Source organism: Amphiura filiformis, chromosome 4 (genome assembly GCF_039555335.1).
Source record: "Amphiura filiformis chromosome 4, Afil_fr2py, whole genome shotgun sequence".
NCBI classification, from domain to species: domain Eukaryota; kingdom Metazoa; phylum Echinodermata; class Ophiuroidea; order Amphilepidida; family Amphiuridae; genus Amphiura; species Amphiura filiformis.
The window spans coordinates 45791569-45814641 of NC_092631.1; the positions used below are offsets into that span (position 1 = coordinate 45791569).

General features: G+C 33.4%; 1 protein-coding gene across 2 annotated transcripts in view; it reads right to left on the reverse strand.

The window, feature by feature from the left end:
• Positions 1–23073, reverse strand: part of LOC140150937 (putative sodium-coupled neutral amino acid transporter 11) — a 135108-nt gene that overhangs the window by 18760 nt on the left and 93275 nt on the right. The window contains exons 3-6 of one of the 2 annotated variants that reach the window (XM_072173093.1): positions 18099–18173; positions 15196–15330; positions 851–916; positions 688–708 (exon numbers count right to left, since the gene is read on the reverse strand). In XM_072173093.1, the coding sequence (XP_072029194.1) occupies positions 688–708; positions 851–916; positions 15196–15330; positions 18099–18173 (297 nt within the window). The remainder of the gene's footprint in view (positions 1–687; positions 709–850; positions 917–15195; positions 15331–18098; positions 18174–23073) is intronic. The other variant, XM_072173094.1, reaches the window with a different exon arrangement.

Consider the following 23073-nt stretch of genomic DNA (forward strand, 5'->3'; position numbering starts at 1 on the left):
GCGCATGTCTAGCACACAGAGCATTAAAAATTTATTCTCGTCAGAGCAACTCTTTAATAGGCACATATGCTTATCATCATATTTTTATGGTATTATTTTGGTAAGAAATTAGATCGCAAAACACAAATTAACTAGCCAAACAATTGGTTCGTTAAGTGTCACCTTCAACAGTCAACATTAATAGGTATTTTTTCCCGGGAAAATTTTCTGGACACATGACCAATGCGTATCAATGTGAGTGTAACCTCGAGCCTGATCCCTGACCCCCGGCGGTGACCTCACTATTCAAGTCTTAGTAATTTTGAATTGGAATAGTATTTTTGGCCGCAATTTTGATAGAAATTTGTGCATTGCAAATTTATTGAATATTATGCAATCTTAATTTCTTCACAATATCATCAAAACGTAACTTCAAAAATATCTATCTACAGAAAAAAATATTTATCTACAGAAACTCTTACCATAATATTATTAACTTGCGACAAGTTACTTATTTTGCATCAAAGGAAGAATTCTTCCTATTCAAATACATTGGTAGACCACCCGCTGTGCTCGGGGTCACATTCCATAATGCTAATATGTCTGCACCCATGGGTGTCACATGTACAGAAAATTTTCCCATGAAAATTTATCTATTAATTCTGACTGTTCAATGTAAATTGCTTCTATAAATAATTTGATACCCACATGTAGTATTGAAGTCTACGGCTACAAAAAGAGAATAAACATATAAATAACAGATTAGTATGGTTAGAATAAACATACAAATGTAAATGCATTTACTTATTGGTGGTACAAAATTGGATTTATAATCAAACTCATATCATGAAATAAATGTCTCTGTACTTACCACTAAATACTCGAACAAAAACTTTGGTTATAGTATCGCCAATGATTACATTGTATCCAATCATGGCTGGAAAGAAAAAGAAAAACTTTGGTTATAGCATCGCCAATGATTACATTATATCCAATCATGGCTGGAAAGAAAGAGAAATCAGACAGGGTAAATAGCACAATCCATTACAGTGTATTATTTTGTACAATTTCTCAAGCAAGAAGTGATACGCATTTATTAACCTATTTCATACACATGAAAAAAAATCTTGTGATTTTTGCTATATTTTATAGCATAATTGTCACTAAAAATATTGGAAAATGCAAGCAAATGCATCCACCGCAATAAAAATTAACATGTCCGAAAGCACTGCGCATACTATGCGGAGTGCGCACCCGTGCAATTTTACAATATTTTTGTACGGCTAGTAATTTACTAATGTTTGCTCTGATTGGTTCTCACTATCTAGGAGTGTATGAAATACTGCCAGCTGACACTGCAACTTAAAAGCAATGCCGGCACCAGGAATTTTTCCGGGTGGGAGCATCCGGAAAATTTGCATTTTTTGCCCAAAATAGTAAATTCTTGGTGATTATTTTGTTCTGAATTGGGTGGAGCTAGTAAAACCCAAGTTTGGGACAGTTTCTCCCATGCCCTCTTGGTGTCACTACTGCAAAGAAGACCACAAGTTATTGATATAATTGGTATGAGGATATTAAGGCTTGTGCTTCTACACCAATCCCCTACATATCAACAGAATCCCACAAGATGGTAGTCAAAATTCCAGTCAGTGGGTAATAAATGTGATCTTTATACTGCTTGTCACCTCAAGATTTGTATTGATGTCACTGTGTGTTTTTGCTTAGCCTTGATGTACACCATTCTCATAATCATAGCATAATATGCTTGTGGGTACATACAAAGGCAGCAGATCGGAATGCTCTCTCACATACAGAGACACATTTGACATCACTACCAAACTGATGTGACAGGCAGTATAGATACAGCCTGCTGGAATCGTGATAGATAGTCTTAATTGTCATCCTCCTTCTTATTCATATTGACTTTCTGATCTTTCAGGTCATTTGGTTTGAATCTCTGTCCAATAATTTGGCTTCATCCCGATCAATGACTGGAATCTCCTGGGCTATGTGGTCAGTGAAGGCAGACTCACATTTATCACTGACTGGGAATGAGACTACCAGCAAGCTTGTGGAAAAAAACTGTGGAGCAGATCATTTTCTGTAATCAAGTCTCTGTTGGAGGAGGCAAAACCTAAAGATGTGCGTACACTCTAAGAAATAAAGGTTCTAAAAAGGTTCTAAAGTTGTCCTCTCAGCAGAACCCTTAGAGGTTCTCTAAAGAACCAAAAATGGTTCCAAAACCGCTGAAATTGGCCCCAAAAGTGTGATACAGAACCACTTTCGGTTCTTTAGAGAACCATTAAGGGTTCTCCAAAATTAAAGAACCTTTTTGAGAGGTTCAAGAGAGAGGGTTCTCCTGAGAGGACAAAAAAGGTTCTATTTAGAACCTTTATTTTTTAGAGTGTATATACAAAATAGGGTTTGTCAAGCATAATTCTACTCTACAAACCTACAAAATAATGCATTTATTTCATGCATTGACTGACTCAAGCTGCAATTTGCGTCCCATAAAGGATAACTTTCTGCATCATGGGGAGCCCAACTAAATTCCTGTGCCAAATTAACAGACCCTTTCCCAACCCCCTCCTGGAGCCTCCTGCATGATGAAGAAATAGTAACGAGCTGTTTCATTAATGAGGGCAGCAGCTACTGAAAGGCATTTCATTGAACACAATCCCACAGCAATATAGCTATCACTTCATGTATGTTAGATAAAAGCAGATTATGTATATGTTATCGGACACCAAATATGATATCGATAGCGCTATATAATTTGTAATATTACCCTGAACAATTATCTACCAATTCTAATATTAAGATATCAATACCTTACAAATAAAATATGTGAAGAAATCAGTCACATGAATTATTTTCATGTGTTTTTATGCCACATGGTGGAGGGGGTCCACTCACTGAAATAAGTGACAGGAATTCAAAGCCACATTTTTTTTATCCCCATTTTTCAACTCCCTATCACTAAATAATCCATTTTTTGTGTTTTACTGTCATGATCCCCTTTCTAATAGTTCTGAACAGATTTTAAATAGACTATCAATGAATGACCCATTTTTTCTCTAAAATGACCAGACTAGAGGGGGGTATGGGGGTGTGACACCCCCATACACAATTTTGTCGGCAAAAAATAGACTGTTGTTGTCAAAACCATGAGATTGTTGGCATATGTAGTCAAAGCTATATGTGATTGTCAGCAAATTGCAACTGTCATATAAAATATTAATATGTTACGGAATTGTGCTGTTGTTACTAATAGAGCTATTGTTAGCTATTGTTAATGTAATAGTAGTTACTAATTATTAAAAATTTGTCAGTCAAATTTTGACTCCTTCCCCCCCCCCCCTTGTTAGATTCTTGAGGGCCGTCCTGGACAAAAAAAATGGGTCTACAATTCATAAAATATTTCCGTCTGCAAAACATGGTCTACACCCCCAAATCATATTGGTCTAGTGACGCCCCTGTCTACACTTAACTTTGTGCATGTACAATCACACCATAGTCATGAAGAACATCTACATCAGTGATTTATACAGGATTTCTAAAATGCCAGTCGAATTTCAGTGTTCCTTTCAAAATATTGGCACAAACATATCACCATAGAACATCTTCCCAAGAGATATAAAATATGAATAATGCTAAAGAATAATTTTCCTACTGATGATGGATTGCCCTTCAAGTTCACAAAACCAACAATACACTGAAGGCATCAGCTAAAATATCATGCAGAGTTATGTTTGCATAATACTATCAGACCACCCTGGGGAAATAGTATTTATCACATTTACTGACCAAAAGGTGACACATTTGACACTTCAACTTTAAAAAACAAAAAAAAAAAAAAAAAGCAATGTATGTAATTGTATAAAAAAGAAAATATTATAAAAGAAACACAAAATATGGCCTTTTTTTATATCAAAATGTCTGTATCTTGCTAAGAATGAACGTAGGAAAGAGTAAAAATGATTGTAATATTTATTTAGCAAGCAAATCTTGATGCACTAACAAAATATTGGACAATTCAATGAAAGGTGCATACAGTAAAATCTCATTATATTGAATTTGTTTAATTCTGTGTATAGGTCACAAAAATTTCTGCAGAACAGGCTACGTCAGTTAAAGGAAACACCTTATTTTAAAAAATGCTCTTTTACATTGCATCCTTTAAAAATTTCATCATAAAAAAACAAACAAAATTTTGCTATCTCCTGAAGATATCACATCATTCATTTTGCTATCTCCTGAAGATAGCACATCATTCATTTTGCTATCTCCTGAAGATAGCACATCATTCATTTTGTTATCTCCTGAAGATATCATATCATTCATTTTGCTATCTCCTGAAGATAGTACATCATTAATTTTGCTATCTCCGGAAGATAGCATATCATTAATTTTGTTATCTCCTGAAGATAGCATATCATTAATTTTGCTATCTCCGGAAGATAGCATATCATTAATTTTGCTATCTTCTGAAGATAGCATATCACTAATTTTGCTATCTCCGGAAGATAGCATATCATTAATTTTGCTATCTCCGGAAGATAGCATATCATTAATTTTGTTATCTCCTGAAGATAGCACATCATTAACTTTGTTATCTCCTGAAGATAGCACATCAATAATTTTGCTATCTCCTGAAGATATCACATCATTAATTTTGCTATCTCCTGAAGATATCACATCATTAATTTTGCTATCGCCTGAAGATATCACATCATTAACTTTGCTATCTTCTGAAGATAGCATATCATTAATTTTGTTATCTCCTGAAGATAGCATATCATTAAATTTGCTATCTCCTGAAGATAGCACATCATTTATTTTGCTATCTCCTGAAGATAGCATATCATTCATTTTGCTATCTCCTGAAGATAGCACATAATTCATTTTGCTATCTCCTAAAGATATCATATCATTCATTTTGCTATCTCCTGAAGATAGCACATCATTCATTTTGCTATCTTCTGAAGATAGCACATCATTCATTTTGCTATCTCCTGAAGATAGCACATCATTAATTTTGCTATCTCCTGAAGATATCACATCAATAATTTTGGTATCTCCTGAAGATAGCACATCATTAATTTTGCTATCTCCTGAAGATATCACATCAATAATTTTGGTATCTTCTGAAGATAGCATGTCATTCATTTTGCTATCTCCTGAAGATAGAACATCAATAATTTTGTTATCTCCTGAAGATATCATATCATTCATTTTGCTATCTCCTGAAGATAGCACATCATTAATTTTGCTATCTCCTGAAGATGGCACATCGGTAATTTTGCTATCTCCTGAAGATAGCACATTCGGTATGATTTCCATAACATTGCATAAAAATGCATTGTCAACTACTTATTGGGGAATTACTTCTTCGGTCCCTTGTCAGATCCCCAGACTGCTGGGCTGTTATCTTCTTTGGAGAAGGGCAGGGTCCCAAATATGTGGGGGTGTAATTATTTTTGATGAAAAAGTTGGGGTCATAAAATTATCAAACGGATTGGACTAAATCTCATTTATAATATAGGCCAAAATTACAGATACAATTTTCATGTACTATGCACAGATTTCCAAATACACACTAGACTATAGGGAGCTCATATGTAACACACTGCCTGACCTTTCTGAATAATTTGTTTTGCATCTCTCTATGCAGAAGGGGATCATAACAAAATTGAGATGGGGATTGATTGTTTTTTACCATTTTCCGAATGGTTGAATGGTCCATTAAGAATCAATAATTTTTAACTATAACATGGCTTTGGTGTGGTACATTTGATGACATAAAAGAGCTGATTAAATATTCTTAATAAGGCAAAATAAAAAGGTTTGTCTCAAAGCTTGCGCGCGCATTTGTAAAATCGCACAATTAAAAAAAAAAGAAATGCGGAAATTTTTCTTATTTCAAAAATTGGGGTTTTTTTTATAGTTTTTTCCGAAAAAAATCGGCAAAAATCAGACTATTTTTTTTCTCATAATACCATAAAAAGTCGGGTTTAAAAAAAAAAAAAGTGCATAATTTCGCATTTGTTTTTAAACCACTCATGAGCTTTCAGACAAACCTTCTTTTTTTTTTGCCTAATAATACAAAATCTGGAAATTGACTTCTTGTAACATTATCCTCATTTTACCTGATCAAATCACACATCAATGTTTTCAAAAATCTGCAAATAATTATATTGTGATCTACACATGATCTAACATGCCTGGATTTTTCCATTCCCATGCACTCCATCCATCAATTCGATTTCATAATCGTTCACCCACACGAGAAACCTGTGTTTATACAACTCGCATCACTATTGACTCAGCTTGATAAAGCCTCGCGCGTCTTGTCATTGTCGCATAAACCCTATTCGAGAAAGATTCCACGCCGTTAGCCAAAGTGATTGGATTCATCTTCCTATTCATGGATTATGTTTAGTCAGATTTATATATCAATTACAGAATATCAATACAAATTGTATTTGCTTGGTATGCAATCAGTTGTGCTGGTGGAAAGTCACTCTGACAAAAGGGATACAGCGTTTTCAAATGTGCAAAATTAAATTTGATACTTTTTGTTCAATGTATAATTAATTCTATATTAAGTTTGTTTTTCAGGTAAAATGGGCTGTATTTATATGAAATCTATAATCCCCTGTGGGAAGATCTATCTCAATGCTGAATTCTAGTTGAACTATATATAATGTGCATGTAGGCATATTTCTTTTTTCATGTTAAAATCCAGCTGAAAACAGTGCAAAATAATCCTGTTGTACTTTACTCAATTTGGTCCCTGCTGGGCTCTGCCAATTGAAATCCATACACCCCATATAGAAGACATGACCTTCCACATAGGGGGTGTAGATTTCAAATGGAATCACCCATTTGAAATTCACACTCCCTCAGTGGAAAATTAAGGTCATATCTTTTATAGGGTGTGTACAGATTTTAACTGAAATAGTCTGTTATGAAGCTTTTGTTTGGGATTCCAAAATACTGATTTTTAGAATGCAATAAAATTGCTCCCAAAAGTGCAATGCAGCCTGACAAACTGTTTTATTTTCAGCGTTATGTTTTTAACATAACGCTGAAAATAAAAAAGTTTAGCATACTATACAAGAAGAAATAAGAAAATGATATATGAACAACAAAGACTATAAAGTGTATTATAAAGTGATAAAAATATTATTACCCTTAAAGCCATAATCTACATCTACAAAATACTCTATAATGTTGCAAGAAGCAATATCTAATTGAGATAATGTATGATCTTTTTAAAAGAACTTAGCCCGGGAATTTATTTAATTTTTTTCAAGATAGCACATCATTCATTTTGCTATCTTCTGAAGATAGCACATCATTAATTTTGCTATCTCCTGAAGATATCACATCAATAATTTTGGTATCTCCTGAAGATAGCACATCATTAATTTTGCTATCTCCTGAAGATATCACATCAATAATTTTGGTATCTTCTGAAGATAGCATATCATTCGTTTTGCTATCTCCTGAAGATAGCACATCAATAATTTTGTTATCTCCTGAAGATATCATATCATTCATTTTGCTATCTCCTGAAGATAGCACATCATTAATTTTGCTATCTCCTGAAGATGGCACATGGAATCACCCATTTGAAATTCACACTCCCTCTGTGGAAAATTAAGGTCATATCTTTTATAGGGTGTGTACAGATTTTAACTGAAATAGTCTGTTATGAAGCTTTTGTTTGGGATTCCAAAATACTCATTTTTAGAATGCAATAAAATTGCTCCCAAAAGTGCAATGCAGCCTGACAAACTGTTTTATTTTCAGCGTTATGTTTTAACATAACGCTGAAAATAAAAAAGTTTAGCATACTATACAATTAGAAATAAGAAAATGATATATGAACAACAAAGACTATAAAGTGTATTATAAAGTGATAAAAATATTATTACCCTTAAAGCCATAATCTACATCTACAAAATACTCTATAATGTTGCAAGAAGCAATATCTAATTGAGATAATGTATGATCTTTTTAAATGAACTTAGCCCGGGAATTTATTTAATTTTTTTCAAGATAGCACATCATTCATTTTGCTATCTTCTGAAGATAGCACATCATTAATTTTGCTATCTCCTGAAGATATCACATCAATAATTTTGGTATCTCCTGAAGATAGCACATCATTAATTTTGCTATCTCCTGAAGATATCACATCAATAATTTTGGTATCTTCTGAAGATAGCATATCATTCAATGCTACAAAATACTCTATAATGTTGCAAGAAGCAATATCTAATTGAGATAATGTATGATCTTTTTAAATGAACTTAGCCCGGGAATTTATTTAATTTTTTTCAAGATAGCACATCATTCATTTTGCTATCTTCTGAAGATAGCACATCATTTATTTTGCTATCTCCTGAAGAATTATTTAATTTTTTCAAACCTGATTTTTTGGCATTTGTAATATTTACATATGCCGCAAATTACACCTTATTGGATACAGCCAAATTCATTATGTTTGTAGGAAAACAGAGCAATTTTGAATTAATTGTCTTAATCAAGACATTAAATCCCTACAGTACACCACAGTTCAGCAGCCAAGATAAAGTGGGGTTTGTTTCATTTTGTCTCATTATTGTGGCTTAAAGGAGGATTTCGTGATCCTAGCATTCTCTTTTTATGACATTTTCAGTATCCACGAAAAAAGCTTATTTCCAAAATTTCAGTTGATTCCGATTTTATGCGTTTGCGAGTTATGCATGATTATGTGTATTACACTGCTCCATAGACAATGTGTTGTAATTTCGTTCTGGTGCACCAGAACGAAATTCAAATTTAGCGATATTTTTGCTAAACGAATTAATCTGCAAGAAATATTTGGTACATAAACATTATGTAGCCAGAGGTATCCAGTGGTGTAAAAATCTCAACTTTTTTGGGAAAAGTGGGGGATGAGGCTGTGGATCACGAAATGCCCCTTTAAACTGACCAGAAAATCTTCCTGACAGTTGTTACTGATAATAATAATTTTGGCAAAAATAACTAATTAAAATTAAACTAAAATATGGTTTTAATCACAAATATCTTCTTCTTCTTCGATACTGCTTAACTTCCCTTGAAGATATAACACAAGAAGGGTGTAGTGCGCATAGTAAATACAAACTTAGTCCTTCAGGTGACCGTTTTGCACACACAGAAAGTCTATGGTGACCCCGGGATGGTGACCGTTTATAGGCAAAACAATCAAAATAATTTGAATAAAAAAGTACACTGCCTTACATACATATATAATTAGAGTACACGTTAATATATTCCCAAATATACTACTTAATTGCAAAGTTATGCTCTTGATCACTTTATGACAATAATTTGCATATTTACCCACATATTTGTAACTTAATTAAACTATGAGTATTTAGAAGCCATTCAAATGTGCATTGTAATGTGTCCATGTACATAATGATTTGCAACAATGATAAAACCTGGTAGAATTCACAATCATTTATGCCAATAATTTGCATTTTTATAACTTCATAAAACTATGAGAACCAATTCAAATGGGCATATCCATGTACATGCTGATATACACCTGATAGTTAAAACCCCAGGTGGATTTCAGTATTTCTCTAGCATAATAAATTTTATGGCACAAAACATTTTATCAACATGCATTCTATTGAAATGTGGCCAGCCATTGCAACCAGCTGGTGGGTTTGCCATTTGGTTCCTTGACTTACTGACTGATTGATGAAAATAAACGTAACAATCTCAGCAAATGTCTGCTTAATCTACAATACAAATATATTTTAATATATTTCCTTTAATATTATCTGATTTTAGAATTCAATTTGAAAGTTTTGAATTTCGTCACCCTCATAACAAAACTGCCTAAGTCATTTTTACATGTTTATCATTTGCAATTTTGATTTTCTGAGTAATACACCCATAATTAATCAAATTTCCAGCCGCATTCTTCATTAACTTGTGGGATTACACAGTTTTGTTATGAGGGTGACGATTTGTAAAATACACACTTTGTCAATATCTTATTGTACCATTAAGGGATCTGGAATGAGCGTTTTAAAAGTTTCGACAGTATTTTTGTGGGACATGAGAGCACATCAGACATATCGAATTGCATTCTGAATACGCAGAATGTCTTTCTGATATCAAATAATTTTCATTTTTGGAAATTCACGATATAATACAAATTTTACGATAAATTATTAAAATTTGATATTTTTCACATTTTTGATATATAACAGTCCTCGAAGTAAATTTTATAAATCTAATGATATATTCTTAAAGTGCATGTAGCTGGGAGGAAAAGCCGACAATCAATTGAAAATTTTGACCTTTCATATTGTAGATATGGATTTTTTTCCCAAAAGACCTAATTTTTTTTTGGTGTTTTGGGAAAAAATCCATATCTTCAATGACGAAAGGTCAAAATTTTCAATTGATCGTCGGCTTTTCATCCCACCTACATACACTTCAAGTATAAATTATCAGATTTATAAAGTTTACTTCGAGTACTGTTAATTATCAAAAATATCAATTTTTAATGATTTGCCATAAAATATGTATTACATTGAGAATTTCAAAAAATCAAAATTATTTGATATCAGAAGGACATTCTGCGTATTCAGAATGCAATTCGATATGTCTGATGTGCTCTAATGTCCCACAATAAATACTGTCCAAACGTTCATACCCCATCCCTTAATCCCAAACACTAATTTCTAATTTCCAATTTGAGATCAACTTAATTAAACTGTAATAGCACCAACCAATTATGTGACTTCCACTGTCATTACACCTGTATTATTACTTAATCAACTTTCATGTTATTACATGACAAGCTAGGCCAATTAATTGTCTAGACTTATTCTGTTATCTGTGTCTTTCTGTTAGAGGCAACAATTCATACCACCCACACAAAGACAGGTTTTGCCGTTTTGGTAATGACATATAACTTCTTTTTTTATGTCAAGCATCTTATCAGTACTGCTCCCCTAGCAAATTGAACCCTTTCAATTCCTACAGCTAGAAATTGAGAGGTTTCTTGGATTTTTTTGTCTTTGCATATTTCTATTCAGATATTGGGCTATTCCAGTTGAAATCCACACTACCCCTGTGGAAGATTTTGGAAATATGTTCCATAGGGGGAGTATGTTTTTCAAATGTAATTGGTCAGGGTTAATCATTTTGAAAGTCACACTCCCCCTGTATTATCGCTTTACCTTTATCTTCCACAACTGGAGTGAGTATTTCAAATGGAAGATACCCAATTGTCTATTTTATTCAAAACTCATACTCCCTCTGTATAAGACTTTAGCTAAATCTTCCACAGGGGTAGTGTGGATTTTAAATGGAATAGCCCATTGCGAGTTGCTTACATAACGTGATGTGATTCCGTGTTGAGCACAATGAGTATGTTGTTAGCAAAGGAAAATGTATTTTTGGAAACAGCCAAGAGAGAAAATATGTGACGTGTCATGTCAAAAGGAGACACTTTTGGGCAGGATCGTAAATGGAGAAATAGCCATAAATCTGCCCGGGGGTGATTTGTTCACAATTTGGGTTTGTTGCGAATTTGTGATGTTATTAATGTATAAAATATTGTCTGACAGTTTCAGACCGGAATATAACTGGCATCTTGTATTTCTTGAGACAGTAATTCCTACTCTCACCATTGTCAATAATATTTTCAAAGGCCGATATCTCAATTTCCAATTTTATAAAACCATAACTTACAAACCCAATATCTTCGCTTAGGAATGTCCGATTTCATTGGGGAAAACAGTGTTGTGAAGCAAAATATCTCTATATTTAAGATATGTAAAAACCTCAAAATTGATAACCTGCCCAAAAGTGTCTCCTTTTGACATGACATGTCACATATATTGTTTTGACAGCATCTTGATCAATTGCTTACATAATATGATGTGACTGAATGCAGAGCACAATGAATATGTTGAAAGAAAAGGAAAATGTATTTTTGGAAACAGCAAAAACCAAGAGCAGTCTCTTTATTGTTTTGACAGCATCTTGATCAATTGCTTACATAATATGATGTGACTGAATGCAGAGCACAAATGTTGGTGGAGAATGAAAATATAATTTATGGAAACAGCAAAGACCAAGAGCAGTCTCTCTATTGTTTTGACAGCATCTTGATCAATTGCTTACATATTATGATGTGACTGAATGCAGAGCACAATTGTTGGCCGAGAATCAAAATATAATTTATGGAAACAGCAAAGACCAAGAGCAGTCTCTCTATTGTTTTGACAGCCTCTTGATCAATTGCTTACATAATATGATGTGACTGAATGCAGAGCACAATTGTTGGCGGAGAATCAAAATATAATTTATGGAAACAGCAAAGACCAATTCAAGAACAGTCTCTTTATTGTTTTGACAGCATCTTGATCAATTGCTTACATAATATGATGTGACTGAATGCAGAGCACAATTGTTGGCGGAGAATGAAAATATAATTTATGGCAACAGCAAAGACCAAGAGCAGTCTCTCTATTGTTTTGACAGCATCTTGATCAATTGCTTACATAATATGATGTGACTGAATGCAGAGCACAATTGTTGGTGGAGAATGAAAATATAATTTATGGAAACAGCAAAGACCAAGAGCAGTCTCTCTATTGTTTTGACAGCATCTTGATCAATTGCTTACATATTATGATGTGACTGAATGCAGAGCACAATTGTTGGCCGAGAATCAAAATATAATTTATGGAAACAGCAAAGACCAAGAGCAGTCTCTCTATTGTTTTGACAGCATCTTGATCAATTGCTTACATAATATGATGTGACTGAATGCAGAGCACAATTGTTGGCGGAGAATCAAAATATAATTTATGGAAACAGCAAAGACCAATTCAAGAACAGTCTCTTTATTGTTTTGACAGCATCTTGATCAATTGCTTACATAATATGATGTGACTGAATGCAGAGCACAATTGTTGGCGGAGAATGAAAATATAATTCATGGAAACAGCAAAGACCAAGAGCAGTCTCTTTATTGTTTTGACAGCATCTTGATCAATTGCTTACATAATATGATGTGACTGAATGCAGAGCACAATTGTTGGCGGAGAATGAAAATATAATTCATGGAAACAGCAAAGACCAAGAGCAGTCTCTTTATTGTTTTGACAGCATCTTGATCAATTGCTTACATAATATGATGTGACTGAATGCAGAGCACAATTGTTGGCGGAAAATGAAAATATAATTTATAGAAACAGCAAAGACCAAGAGCAGTCTCTCTATTGTTTTGACAGCATCTTGATCAATTGCTTACATAATATGATGTGACTGAATGCAGAGCACAATTGTTGGCGGAGAATGAAAATATAATTCATGGAAACAGCAAAGACCAAGAGCAGTCTCTTTATTGTTTTGACAGCATCTTGATCAATTGCTTACATAATATGATGTGACTGAATGCAGAGCACAATTGTTGGCGGAGAATGAAAATATAATTCATGGAAACAGCAAAGACCAAGAGCAGTCTCTTTATTGTTTTGACAGCATCTTGATCAATTGCTTACATAATATGATGTGACTGAATGCAGAGCACAATTGTTGGCGGAGAATGAAAATATAATTCATGGAAACAGCAAAGACCAAGAACAGTCTCTTTATTGTTTTGACAGCATCTTGATCAATTGCTTACATAATATGATGTGACTGAATGCAGAGCACAATTGTTGGCGGAGAATGAAAATATAATTCATGGAAACAGCAAAGACCAAGAGCAGTCTCTTTATTGTTTTGACAGCATCTTGATCAATTGCTTACATAATATGATGTGACTGAATGCAGAGCACAATTGTTGGCAGAGAATGAAAATATAATTTAGGATACAGCAAAGACAAGAATAGTGTCTATTGTTTTGACAACATACATTGCTTACATAATACGATGTGATTGAATGTAAATCACAATGAGTGGGTTGTCAGAATAATATAATATTGGGATAAAATCCAAAGCAAGTTTTGTTTGTTTTGTATTGTTATCAAAGTAACCCTACAGATATGTGACACAATCAAGGGAGATTAATTTAACTCTCTTCACGCTGGTGTCGACTGGTGTCGACTGTTTCAATTTGTTTTTTAATTCAAAAATTTCAGAAATGTAAATTTTCATGACCATATTTGGAATCAGCATGAAAAATGCATTAAAATGAGTACAAACGAGCCTAGTATTGGTTCAGTAGTTCTTAAGATAGCTCTTGATATTTTGAGAAAATATTTCAAAACTTCAACTTTTTCCGTTGAAGCGCATGGCTAGCATGCAGAGCATTAATGTCAAGATTTTTGCTTTAGTCACTATCCCTTCAAAAATGCTGTTTTAATGCAAACTTCAAAATTGAACTTCTGGTAGTGAACCAAGTTATATGTCATAAAAACTAATAATGAAGTGGTGAGATTTTTGACACCTATTACATCTCAAAATACCAGTTTGCAATTTTTTTCTTTGAGTTGTAAATCGATTGAAATTTGCAGCAATCTTTTGTATTCTGTATACATGTCAAGTTTAGCTTTGGAATTTTGAAGTGATTTACAACAGGCAAGATAATAAAGCTTTGTTGTGCATTAACTGATGGACTATTATATTTTTGCTATCTACTGAAGATAGTATATATAATTCATATTTATCTTAGGCCAAAAAAAATTGTTTGTTTGTCCATAGAGGCTTATGAAACAGTTGGGTCGGTAGGTCGGATTTTTTTTTTTTTTTTTTTTTACAGATATTGCACTTGAAACTGACAATTTGAAGACTGGTAAATAAGTCAAAACACACAGCACTTCACTGTTTAACTCTTGAGATGGTTCTGCATGTTATACTGTTCATTTTCTTTACATTTTCTTTCTTTAAATTTGTACTAACCACTGTTTTATACGATGTCCCATCGATGCCAAAAAAAATCAAAAAAAAAAAAAAAAAAAAAAATTTGTTTGGCCTTATGGGGGAAAAAAAGACACAATTTAAAGTTATTTTAACATACTGTACTATTTAATTATTATATAATATATATATTTAATTATATCTTGGAATGGTCGCAGCGATCAAAATTTTGATCGCCAACGATCATACGACCATATAAGCACCTCTTAATGGCAAGATCACAGGTTCGAGGCCGGCAGGACTGCAAGTGACTCTAAGAATGCGGTTTGTGACAATACTTACCAACAAATGGATAAACAAACTGAATAGCTGTCAACAAATAGTAGCCTGGTATACCAAAAGCAGATTGGACAACATCTTGGTATGTGTTTGTACCAGATAACTCTCCTCCTTTAATCAAAAGCACCATGGAATAATCTGAAACAAAACAATAACAATCATAAAATAAATTACAAGCGCAACTTTTATGTAATGTGCAAGACAAAAATACTGGGGAGTACCCTAGTTTGGTTTGAGGTAGGTACATGTCTCTGACAATCTGAAGAGTGGACCCTCGTTTATACAAATTTACCAAGAAATTTGGACTCATTTTTATGCTGAATGGCCAGATCTTTGGTCAAATTTGACACAATTTTGCAAAAATTTTAACTTTGATCTTCAGTTTGGTGAAATTGGGGTATATATTTTTTGAAAAAAATTGAGAAAATTAACCACTTTTATACCAAAATTGGTCTACAACAGTGGCACAGCCAGGAGGAGATGAGGGCAAATTACCCCCTCCCCCCCCCCATTTTTCCAGGGATAAAATGGGGACGGTAAAGAGGAAAGTGTTATTAAAATGACTAAAATGGGACAAAGAATTGACACATGGGGACATAAATTTGGCCCCACCCACCCTCCACACACTAAAATCTGGCTATGCCACTGATCTAGAAAAGGGGGCATTGTTATACCACAATGCCTGAAAATTAGATCCATTTTGTGGAACATGCTGTATGGTTATTTGTACTGCCACAGTGGTTGAGAGCACATAATATTACAAATACCTGCATATCGACCTGAGAACCTTTAGTTGCTTTTAAATGCTTTTATATTACAAGCTACATATTAACATTGATGACTGTACACTGCTGAGTGTTAGTCCAGGCAAAAGGTAGTCAAGATAAGTCTTGCAGATCATATTCCCACAGAGAGTGTACTCCAAAAAGGTAATCTGTTTGAAAAATGGGTTAATTGTTGGCCCTCTTGTGTTTTCTCAGGCCCCATTAGCCAATTGCTCTATAACCACCCTTGTGTCAGCAAACCTGCATAATAATCAAATCAAACATTGTAGTTTACTTGTTGCAGTCTATCAGCTGAAAAACAGGCTTTAGTAGTACTTTCTAATGATTAACTGATACTTCATTCAAAGCACAAATGAAATAAAAATCCATGTGTTAGGGACATTTCAAATTTCCCACACATGTTATCTTATTAGACCTACAATATACATTATAGATGTCAGTCAGTGTTGTCAAAAAATCCTGAAATGGCAAAAAAAAATCCTGAAAATGTACTTTGCCTATACATTTTACAGGATCATCTGAGTAAAATTTCTTGAAATCAGAAAATTTCCCGAAGACTGGCAACACTGAATATACAACTTCAACATGCGATTTTCCAAAGCGTAAAATGTTATGTTCATTATCACTTCTTATGGTTAATTATCAATTCTCGCTATTCGCAATAAGGGCGCCGCCAGCGGTTTGCGATGTAATCGTGATGTATCATGGGAAAAGGTCGACATCCAAGTCCGCGCAATACGAATATTACCATGCTATTAAATAGGAACACGTGACAACATTTTTTAGTTTGACAAAATAAAGGTGTTACACGCGAATCGATACTCAATAATACTTAATAATGTGATTTGAAATGTGCACAATTAATTTTTCTCTATCGATTTGCGTGTAATACCGTTATATTGACAAACTAAAAATATTGTCACGTGTTCCTATGTAATAGCATGGTAATATTCGTATTATGCGGACTTGATGTCGACCTTTTCCCATGATACATCACGATTTTCCCATGATACATCACGATTACATCGCAAACGCTGGCGGCGCCCTTATTGCGAATAGCGAGAATTGTGTTTGTCCCATTTTTTGTAATTCATAGACTTCTTGTCTTTTTTCATAGTTCAAATAATTTTAAATTGAAGCTATGGTTAACTTTGGCAAATAAAATTCATATAGATTCTGATTTCCTTTTCAAGGGGCACCGGTAAACATCTCTTTAATTTGGTGTTTCATATTCACCCCACGTTCATAGATTCAACTTAACTCTCTTCACGCGGGTGTCGACTGCAGACGACATGTTTCAATATTTTTTTAATTCAAAAATTTCAGAAATGTAAATTTTCATGACCATATTTGGAATCAGCATGAAAAATGCATTAAAATGAGTACAAACAAGCCTAGTATTGGTTCAGTAGTTCTTAAGATAGCTCTTGATATTTTGACAAAAAATCTCAAAACTTGGACTTTTTATGTTAAGGCCTATGGCTAGCACGCAGAGCATTAATACATGGTCTATGTGTCTGATTGTCACACAATATCACACAGTATGTATACAATTACCATGCTGGATTAATATAATACTTGCACTATCACACAGAGTAGTGTCAATTACCTGATGTAAGATTTAAGTTGAATGATGATATGTGCTTCAAGTTGAGGTTACAGCATGCATGGGACTTACTGTCTGCCGCCACTATATACCTACATGCATGTTAAAATATGCACATCATGCTCCTAATGTGTAAAATGATTGTTAGAAATTTCATGGTGTGCTTTTTAACACTTTCGGGGTAAACAGGCTGACACGTCACACACTGGAACATAGAAACATACAAACTAGCATACACAGTGAAATCAATGATGCTTAACCGCAATTCTAATATATTCGGATGCCAAAAATGGAGCCCTCATTCAGCCTGACTATAACACCTTTCCCCTGATTCCCTTACAGCTGACACTAGCTACCTTCCCTTACTTGTACCTCCCTGTATTGCAAAAGCCTGGTAATTTTTGTATGTTTGTTCTATTTCGTTTATTACCCGGGTTTATTAGTACATCTCTTTCTTTGTTCTAAATTCAAATAATTTTTAAATGAGCAAATGAGCAAAATAGAGACTTTCTTACCTGTGACCGTTGCTGTGATCACCAACAGGATGATTCCAAATGGCAGGCCAGCCTGTTTCATTGCATAGGGCAACCCTATAAAGAAAACATAGAAAAACAAAATTGATTAGCAAAATTGCAAAATGTAACCAATCTACATCACATTATAGGCCAAACCTGCTGCATCAGTGCATGCAAAAAAAAAGTGTAAGATGCTTCTTTAACAATATTTTTTAAATATTTCCTTTAATATGTACCTGACTTTTTCAAAGTCAATGTAAAAGCTTGACCAGCCAAACAATAAGTAAACATATACAAAAAATGTATATTTAGTATGTCATCAGCCTTTTTACTCAAACATAGAATATTCGTTCAACAAGTATTCGTTATTCAATCTATTTCAATTCATTTTATTTTCTAACAAATGCTTGTTGATGGAAAATTAATTATATTTGATGTTTAAGGGATCTGGAATGAGCGTTTTGAGCATTTCGACAGTATTTTTTTGTGGGACATGAGAGCACATCAGACATATCGAATTGCATTCTAAATACGAAGAATGTCTTTCTGATATCAAATAATTTTCATTTTTTGAAATTCACGATATAATACAAATTTTATGACAATTATTAAAATTTGATATTTTTCACAATTTTAATATATAACAGTCCTCAAAGTAAATTTTACAAATCTAATGATATATTCTTAAGGTGTATGTAGCTGGGAGGAAAAGCTGACGATCAATTGAAAATTTTGACATTTCATATTGAAGATATGCATTTTTTCCCCCAAAAGACCTAATTTTTTTGGTGTTTTGGAAAAAAATCCATATCTTCAATACGAAAGGTCAAAATTTCCAATTGATCGTCGGCTTTTCATTCCACCTACATACACTTTAAGTATAAATCATCAGATTTATAAAGTTTACTTCAAGTACTTTTAAATATCAAAAATATCAATTTTTAATCATTTGCCATAAAATGTGTATTACATTGCGAATTTCAAAAAATCAAAATTATTTGATATCAAATTCGATATGTCTGATGTGCTCTCATGTCCCACAATAAATACTGTCCAAATGTTCATACCCCATCCCTTAATGTCTGGTGTAAGCATTTCATATCATCAAACATTTGTTAGAAACATGACTGGAAATAAATAGAATGGTATATAATAGATTAAATAACAAAGACATGTTGCATCAAATATTCTACATCAAATAAAAAGTATACAGCGGGCCTTATGGTGATTGAATTCAAGTCACTTTTCATCCAAATTGATTTTCTCCCAAGTCAACTCCCTATTACCAAATCCACCTGCCCATGTCATTGACCGATCATGTTTCCTGCATCATTCATAGTGTTACCATGTTTTTTGTATCTTTTCCAAAAAATGGACTTGTATTGATATCATGTGTCTCCCCAAGCAACCTAAACAGCATTGTAGCTTGTTGATCATATTTATACCAATATCAATGCATTTTTATAATGAATTGTAGCAGATGTGATCATAAGAACACAGAAAGTTGATGTTTTCGGAATAAAATGTAACATCAACATGGAGATAGTATGCATATAATCTAGATAGATTGTATGGCTGCAACCAAACCTGTACATAGACTATAGGCTCTCCTATCACTCTGAATAGAGGCACACACATTAGAGTTAACATCATGCTCTCAAATCCACATCAAATCTAGATTGTTCAAAACCAGACCAATTATACAACATAATTTATGTAATTGTTTAATGTGTATATTTGGTGATGATGCAAGTACATGTAAGTTTATAAATTATATAAACTATCAGTTGTACTCAAAATCAATATTATAGGAGTCTTAAATTTTAGGGATATTGGGCAAGGGCAAACAACATCAAGACTTTTTTTCAATGCTTTACTCTGATCAGCTCGTAATAGGCAGGACTCATAACTTTGTGGATTGATATAGAATAGCGTAGGCCTACAAAGAGCCGAGTGCAGGATTTACACAAATTGCATATTGCACAACTTACAGATTTATGCGGGCGACAGGTAGGACTGTGCGTACTAACAAAAAACAAATAATTCTCGCCTATTAAGAGCTGATAGTACAAAAATGCAAATTGACAAATTTCTGAGTTAAGAACCAAGGGGCATAACAGTAATAGTCCTGGTGGCCTTCCATCGGACCAGAATCTGTTCAGCAACCACATCCATCTGAGTAGAAATTACATAAGTCTACACTGAGTCTACATCATTTCAATCTACAAGTATCATATGGATAGCTTGTATGTGATGAATTATATGCTACATACAATGTGACTGCTAGGGTTTATATCTTCAAGGAGTCGCCTTCTAATAAGCAGCCATATTAATCATTTACAGGTGCACAACTTGATTTTGCACTGCAATTTAAAGCACACAGAATTTTTTAGTTACTTTCTCTTAAATTCATACTAGGGTTATCTCATAAACCTCAAAACCAATACTGGGGGATTATGGGGGAGGGATGTACTTCCATATGAGCATTTTGAGCGTTTCGACAGTATTTTTTGTGGGACACGAGAGCACATCAGACATATCGAATTGCATTTTGAATATGAAGAATGTCTTTCTGATATCAAATAATTTTCATTTTTTGAAATTCACGATACAATACAAATTTTATGACAAAATTTGATATTTTTCACATTTTTAATAATAATAGTCCTCGAAGTAAATTTTATAAATCTAATGATATATTCTTAAAGTGTATGTAGCTGGGAGGAAAAGCCGACGATCGATTGAAAATTTTGACATTTCATATTGAAGATATGGATTTTTTTAAAAAAAAAGACCTCATTTTTTTTGGTGTTTTGGGAAAAAAATATCTTCAATATCTTCAACATTTTCAATTGATCGTCAGCTTTTCATCTCAGCTATATACACTTTAAGTATAAATCATCAGATTTATAAAGTTTACTCGAGTACTGTTAAATATCAAAAATATCAATTTTTAATCATTTGCCATAAAATGTGTATTACATTGCTAATTTCAAAAAAATCAAAATTATTTGATATCAGAAGGACATTCTTTGTATTCAGAATGCAATTTGATATGTCTGATGTACTCTAACGTCCCACAATAAATACTGTCCAAACGTTCATACCCCACCCCTTAAACACAGGTCCAAGATTCCATTTTCAAAAAAAATTGCCCTGAAACAATAACAGTTTGCCCTTTTTATTTGTAATACTTTTCCTACAAATGAGCTGAAATCTGCTCAAATGGCAAAAGTGAAAGTAATCTATTCTGACATTTTACATGAAGGTGAGATATAACAGAAGCACACACAAACTGTTATTCTCGTGCAATCTGTTGAATTCAGTGGTATGCCTATATAGTAACCATACAAATCATGAACAGTTGCTCCTTGAGATGATGAAGATAGCATTGTAACATAGAATGCTATCTACTGAAAATAGCATTGTCACACAGGATGCTATCTACTGAAGATAGCATTGTTACACAGGATGCTATCTACTGAAGTTAGCATTGTGATTGTTACACTGAGTGCTATCTACTGAAGGTTAAATGGTTATGGTCAAATTGAGAATGGTTGTTGTTGATTTGGTGGAGCAGTTAGGACAAATATTTTACACATAAAATCTCTGATTGACCTTTAATAATAAAGCCACTTCACAAGAAGCTTTTCCACGCCACATTTGTTGTAATTACAAAATAATTATATCTACTCTGTGAGAATCTCTCTTTCTTTAGTCACATCATTACAAGTGCTGTGCTTACAAGAGTATTGTACACATAGACATTACAATCATAAATTCTGGCTCACATATTAAAAGAAAATAATAGAGATTGTTGGATCACATATAATTGTCTAGGCAATCTATGCCATATAATATGGAAGCTAGGCTTTTATTATAATAATCGCACTCTGTTGATTTGACACATTTTAAAGAAATTGATATATCTAAAACTATGTAAGATAAGAAAGTGTTTGACATTTGAGAATATAGCAATTGTCAACTTGGCACACTTTGTTCTTAATTGTTTAGTCTATGCATGTAAAGTAAAGGCTTGGCAATTTACTATATAACCAACCGACTTGCTTTTTATAGCCTCCAATCATATTTTTAGCACCCCTTACTTCTGCATTTAAAGCAATAATGTGTGAAAAGAATAGATTCCTATTTAAATGTTTGTTTTCACTGATCACATTATCCCCTTTTAATTTCGAGCCAAACAAATGAGGTATAACGAAGAAAATTGCAATTTCAATCCAGCGCCTACAATTGTGTACTATCCTCGCCGATTATAACATGTAATACTGCACGGAGCATCGCGCTCGACGTGTGCACACATAAGCTGACATCCACGGGAGATGTTAGCAAGCAGTCGATCGATGAACTCTGAATAAAACCGGGTCAACCCGGTTTTAATATACTAAGTTCAATTTTACTGTTATTGAAGCACTTCAGGCTTAGTCTTTTACGTGGTATTTTAGTACACCACTGGGTATTATAATTATGCAAAAAGTAGAAATCCGAGTAAAATTGAGGGCGTCGCTGTGAAGCAAATCACACATTATGGCTTTAAGGCATGATTTGAAAGTAATATATTTGAGTTTATTTGCAACTTTTATATGATGGAGGTTTCATAAGTAGGGTTAACTGAAAGGAAGTATAATCATTATCTAATATTTCTTGAATTTGTGACTTTATCTTACATACGGACAAAAGCCATATTGTCTGCATTTATAAAGGAGCATTTATTAGACGTAAATTTCCAGTGAAAAAAGCTTTAAAATTTCTGATTCATTTCCAAAATGGCGGCGCCCATGTAAAATGTTATTATCATGATAAATACCATGAAATTACATATCTGTATAAGAAAAATGTGATTTACTTAATGAAATTTTACCATAATTTGGCAATGAACTGGAGGAAAGTTTAAGTTACAATAGGCTTTGTACATATAATGTAGCAATCATGATGCAGCACTGATGCAAGTTTTAAA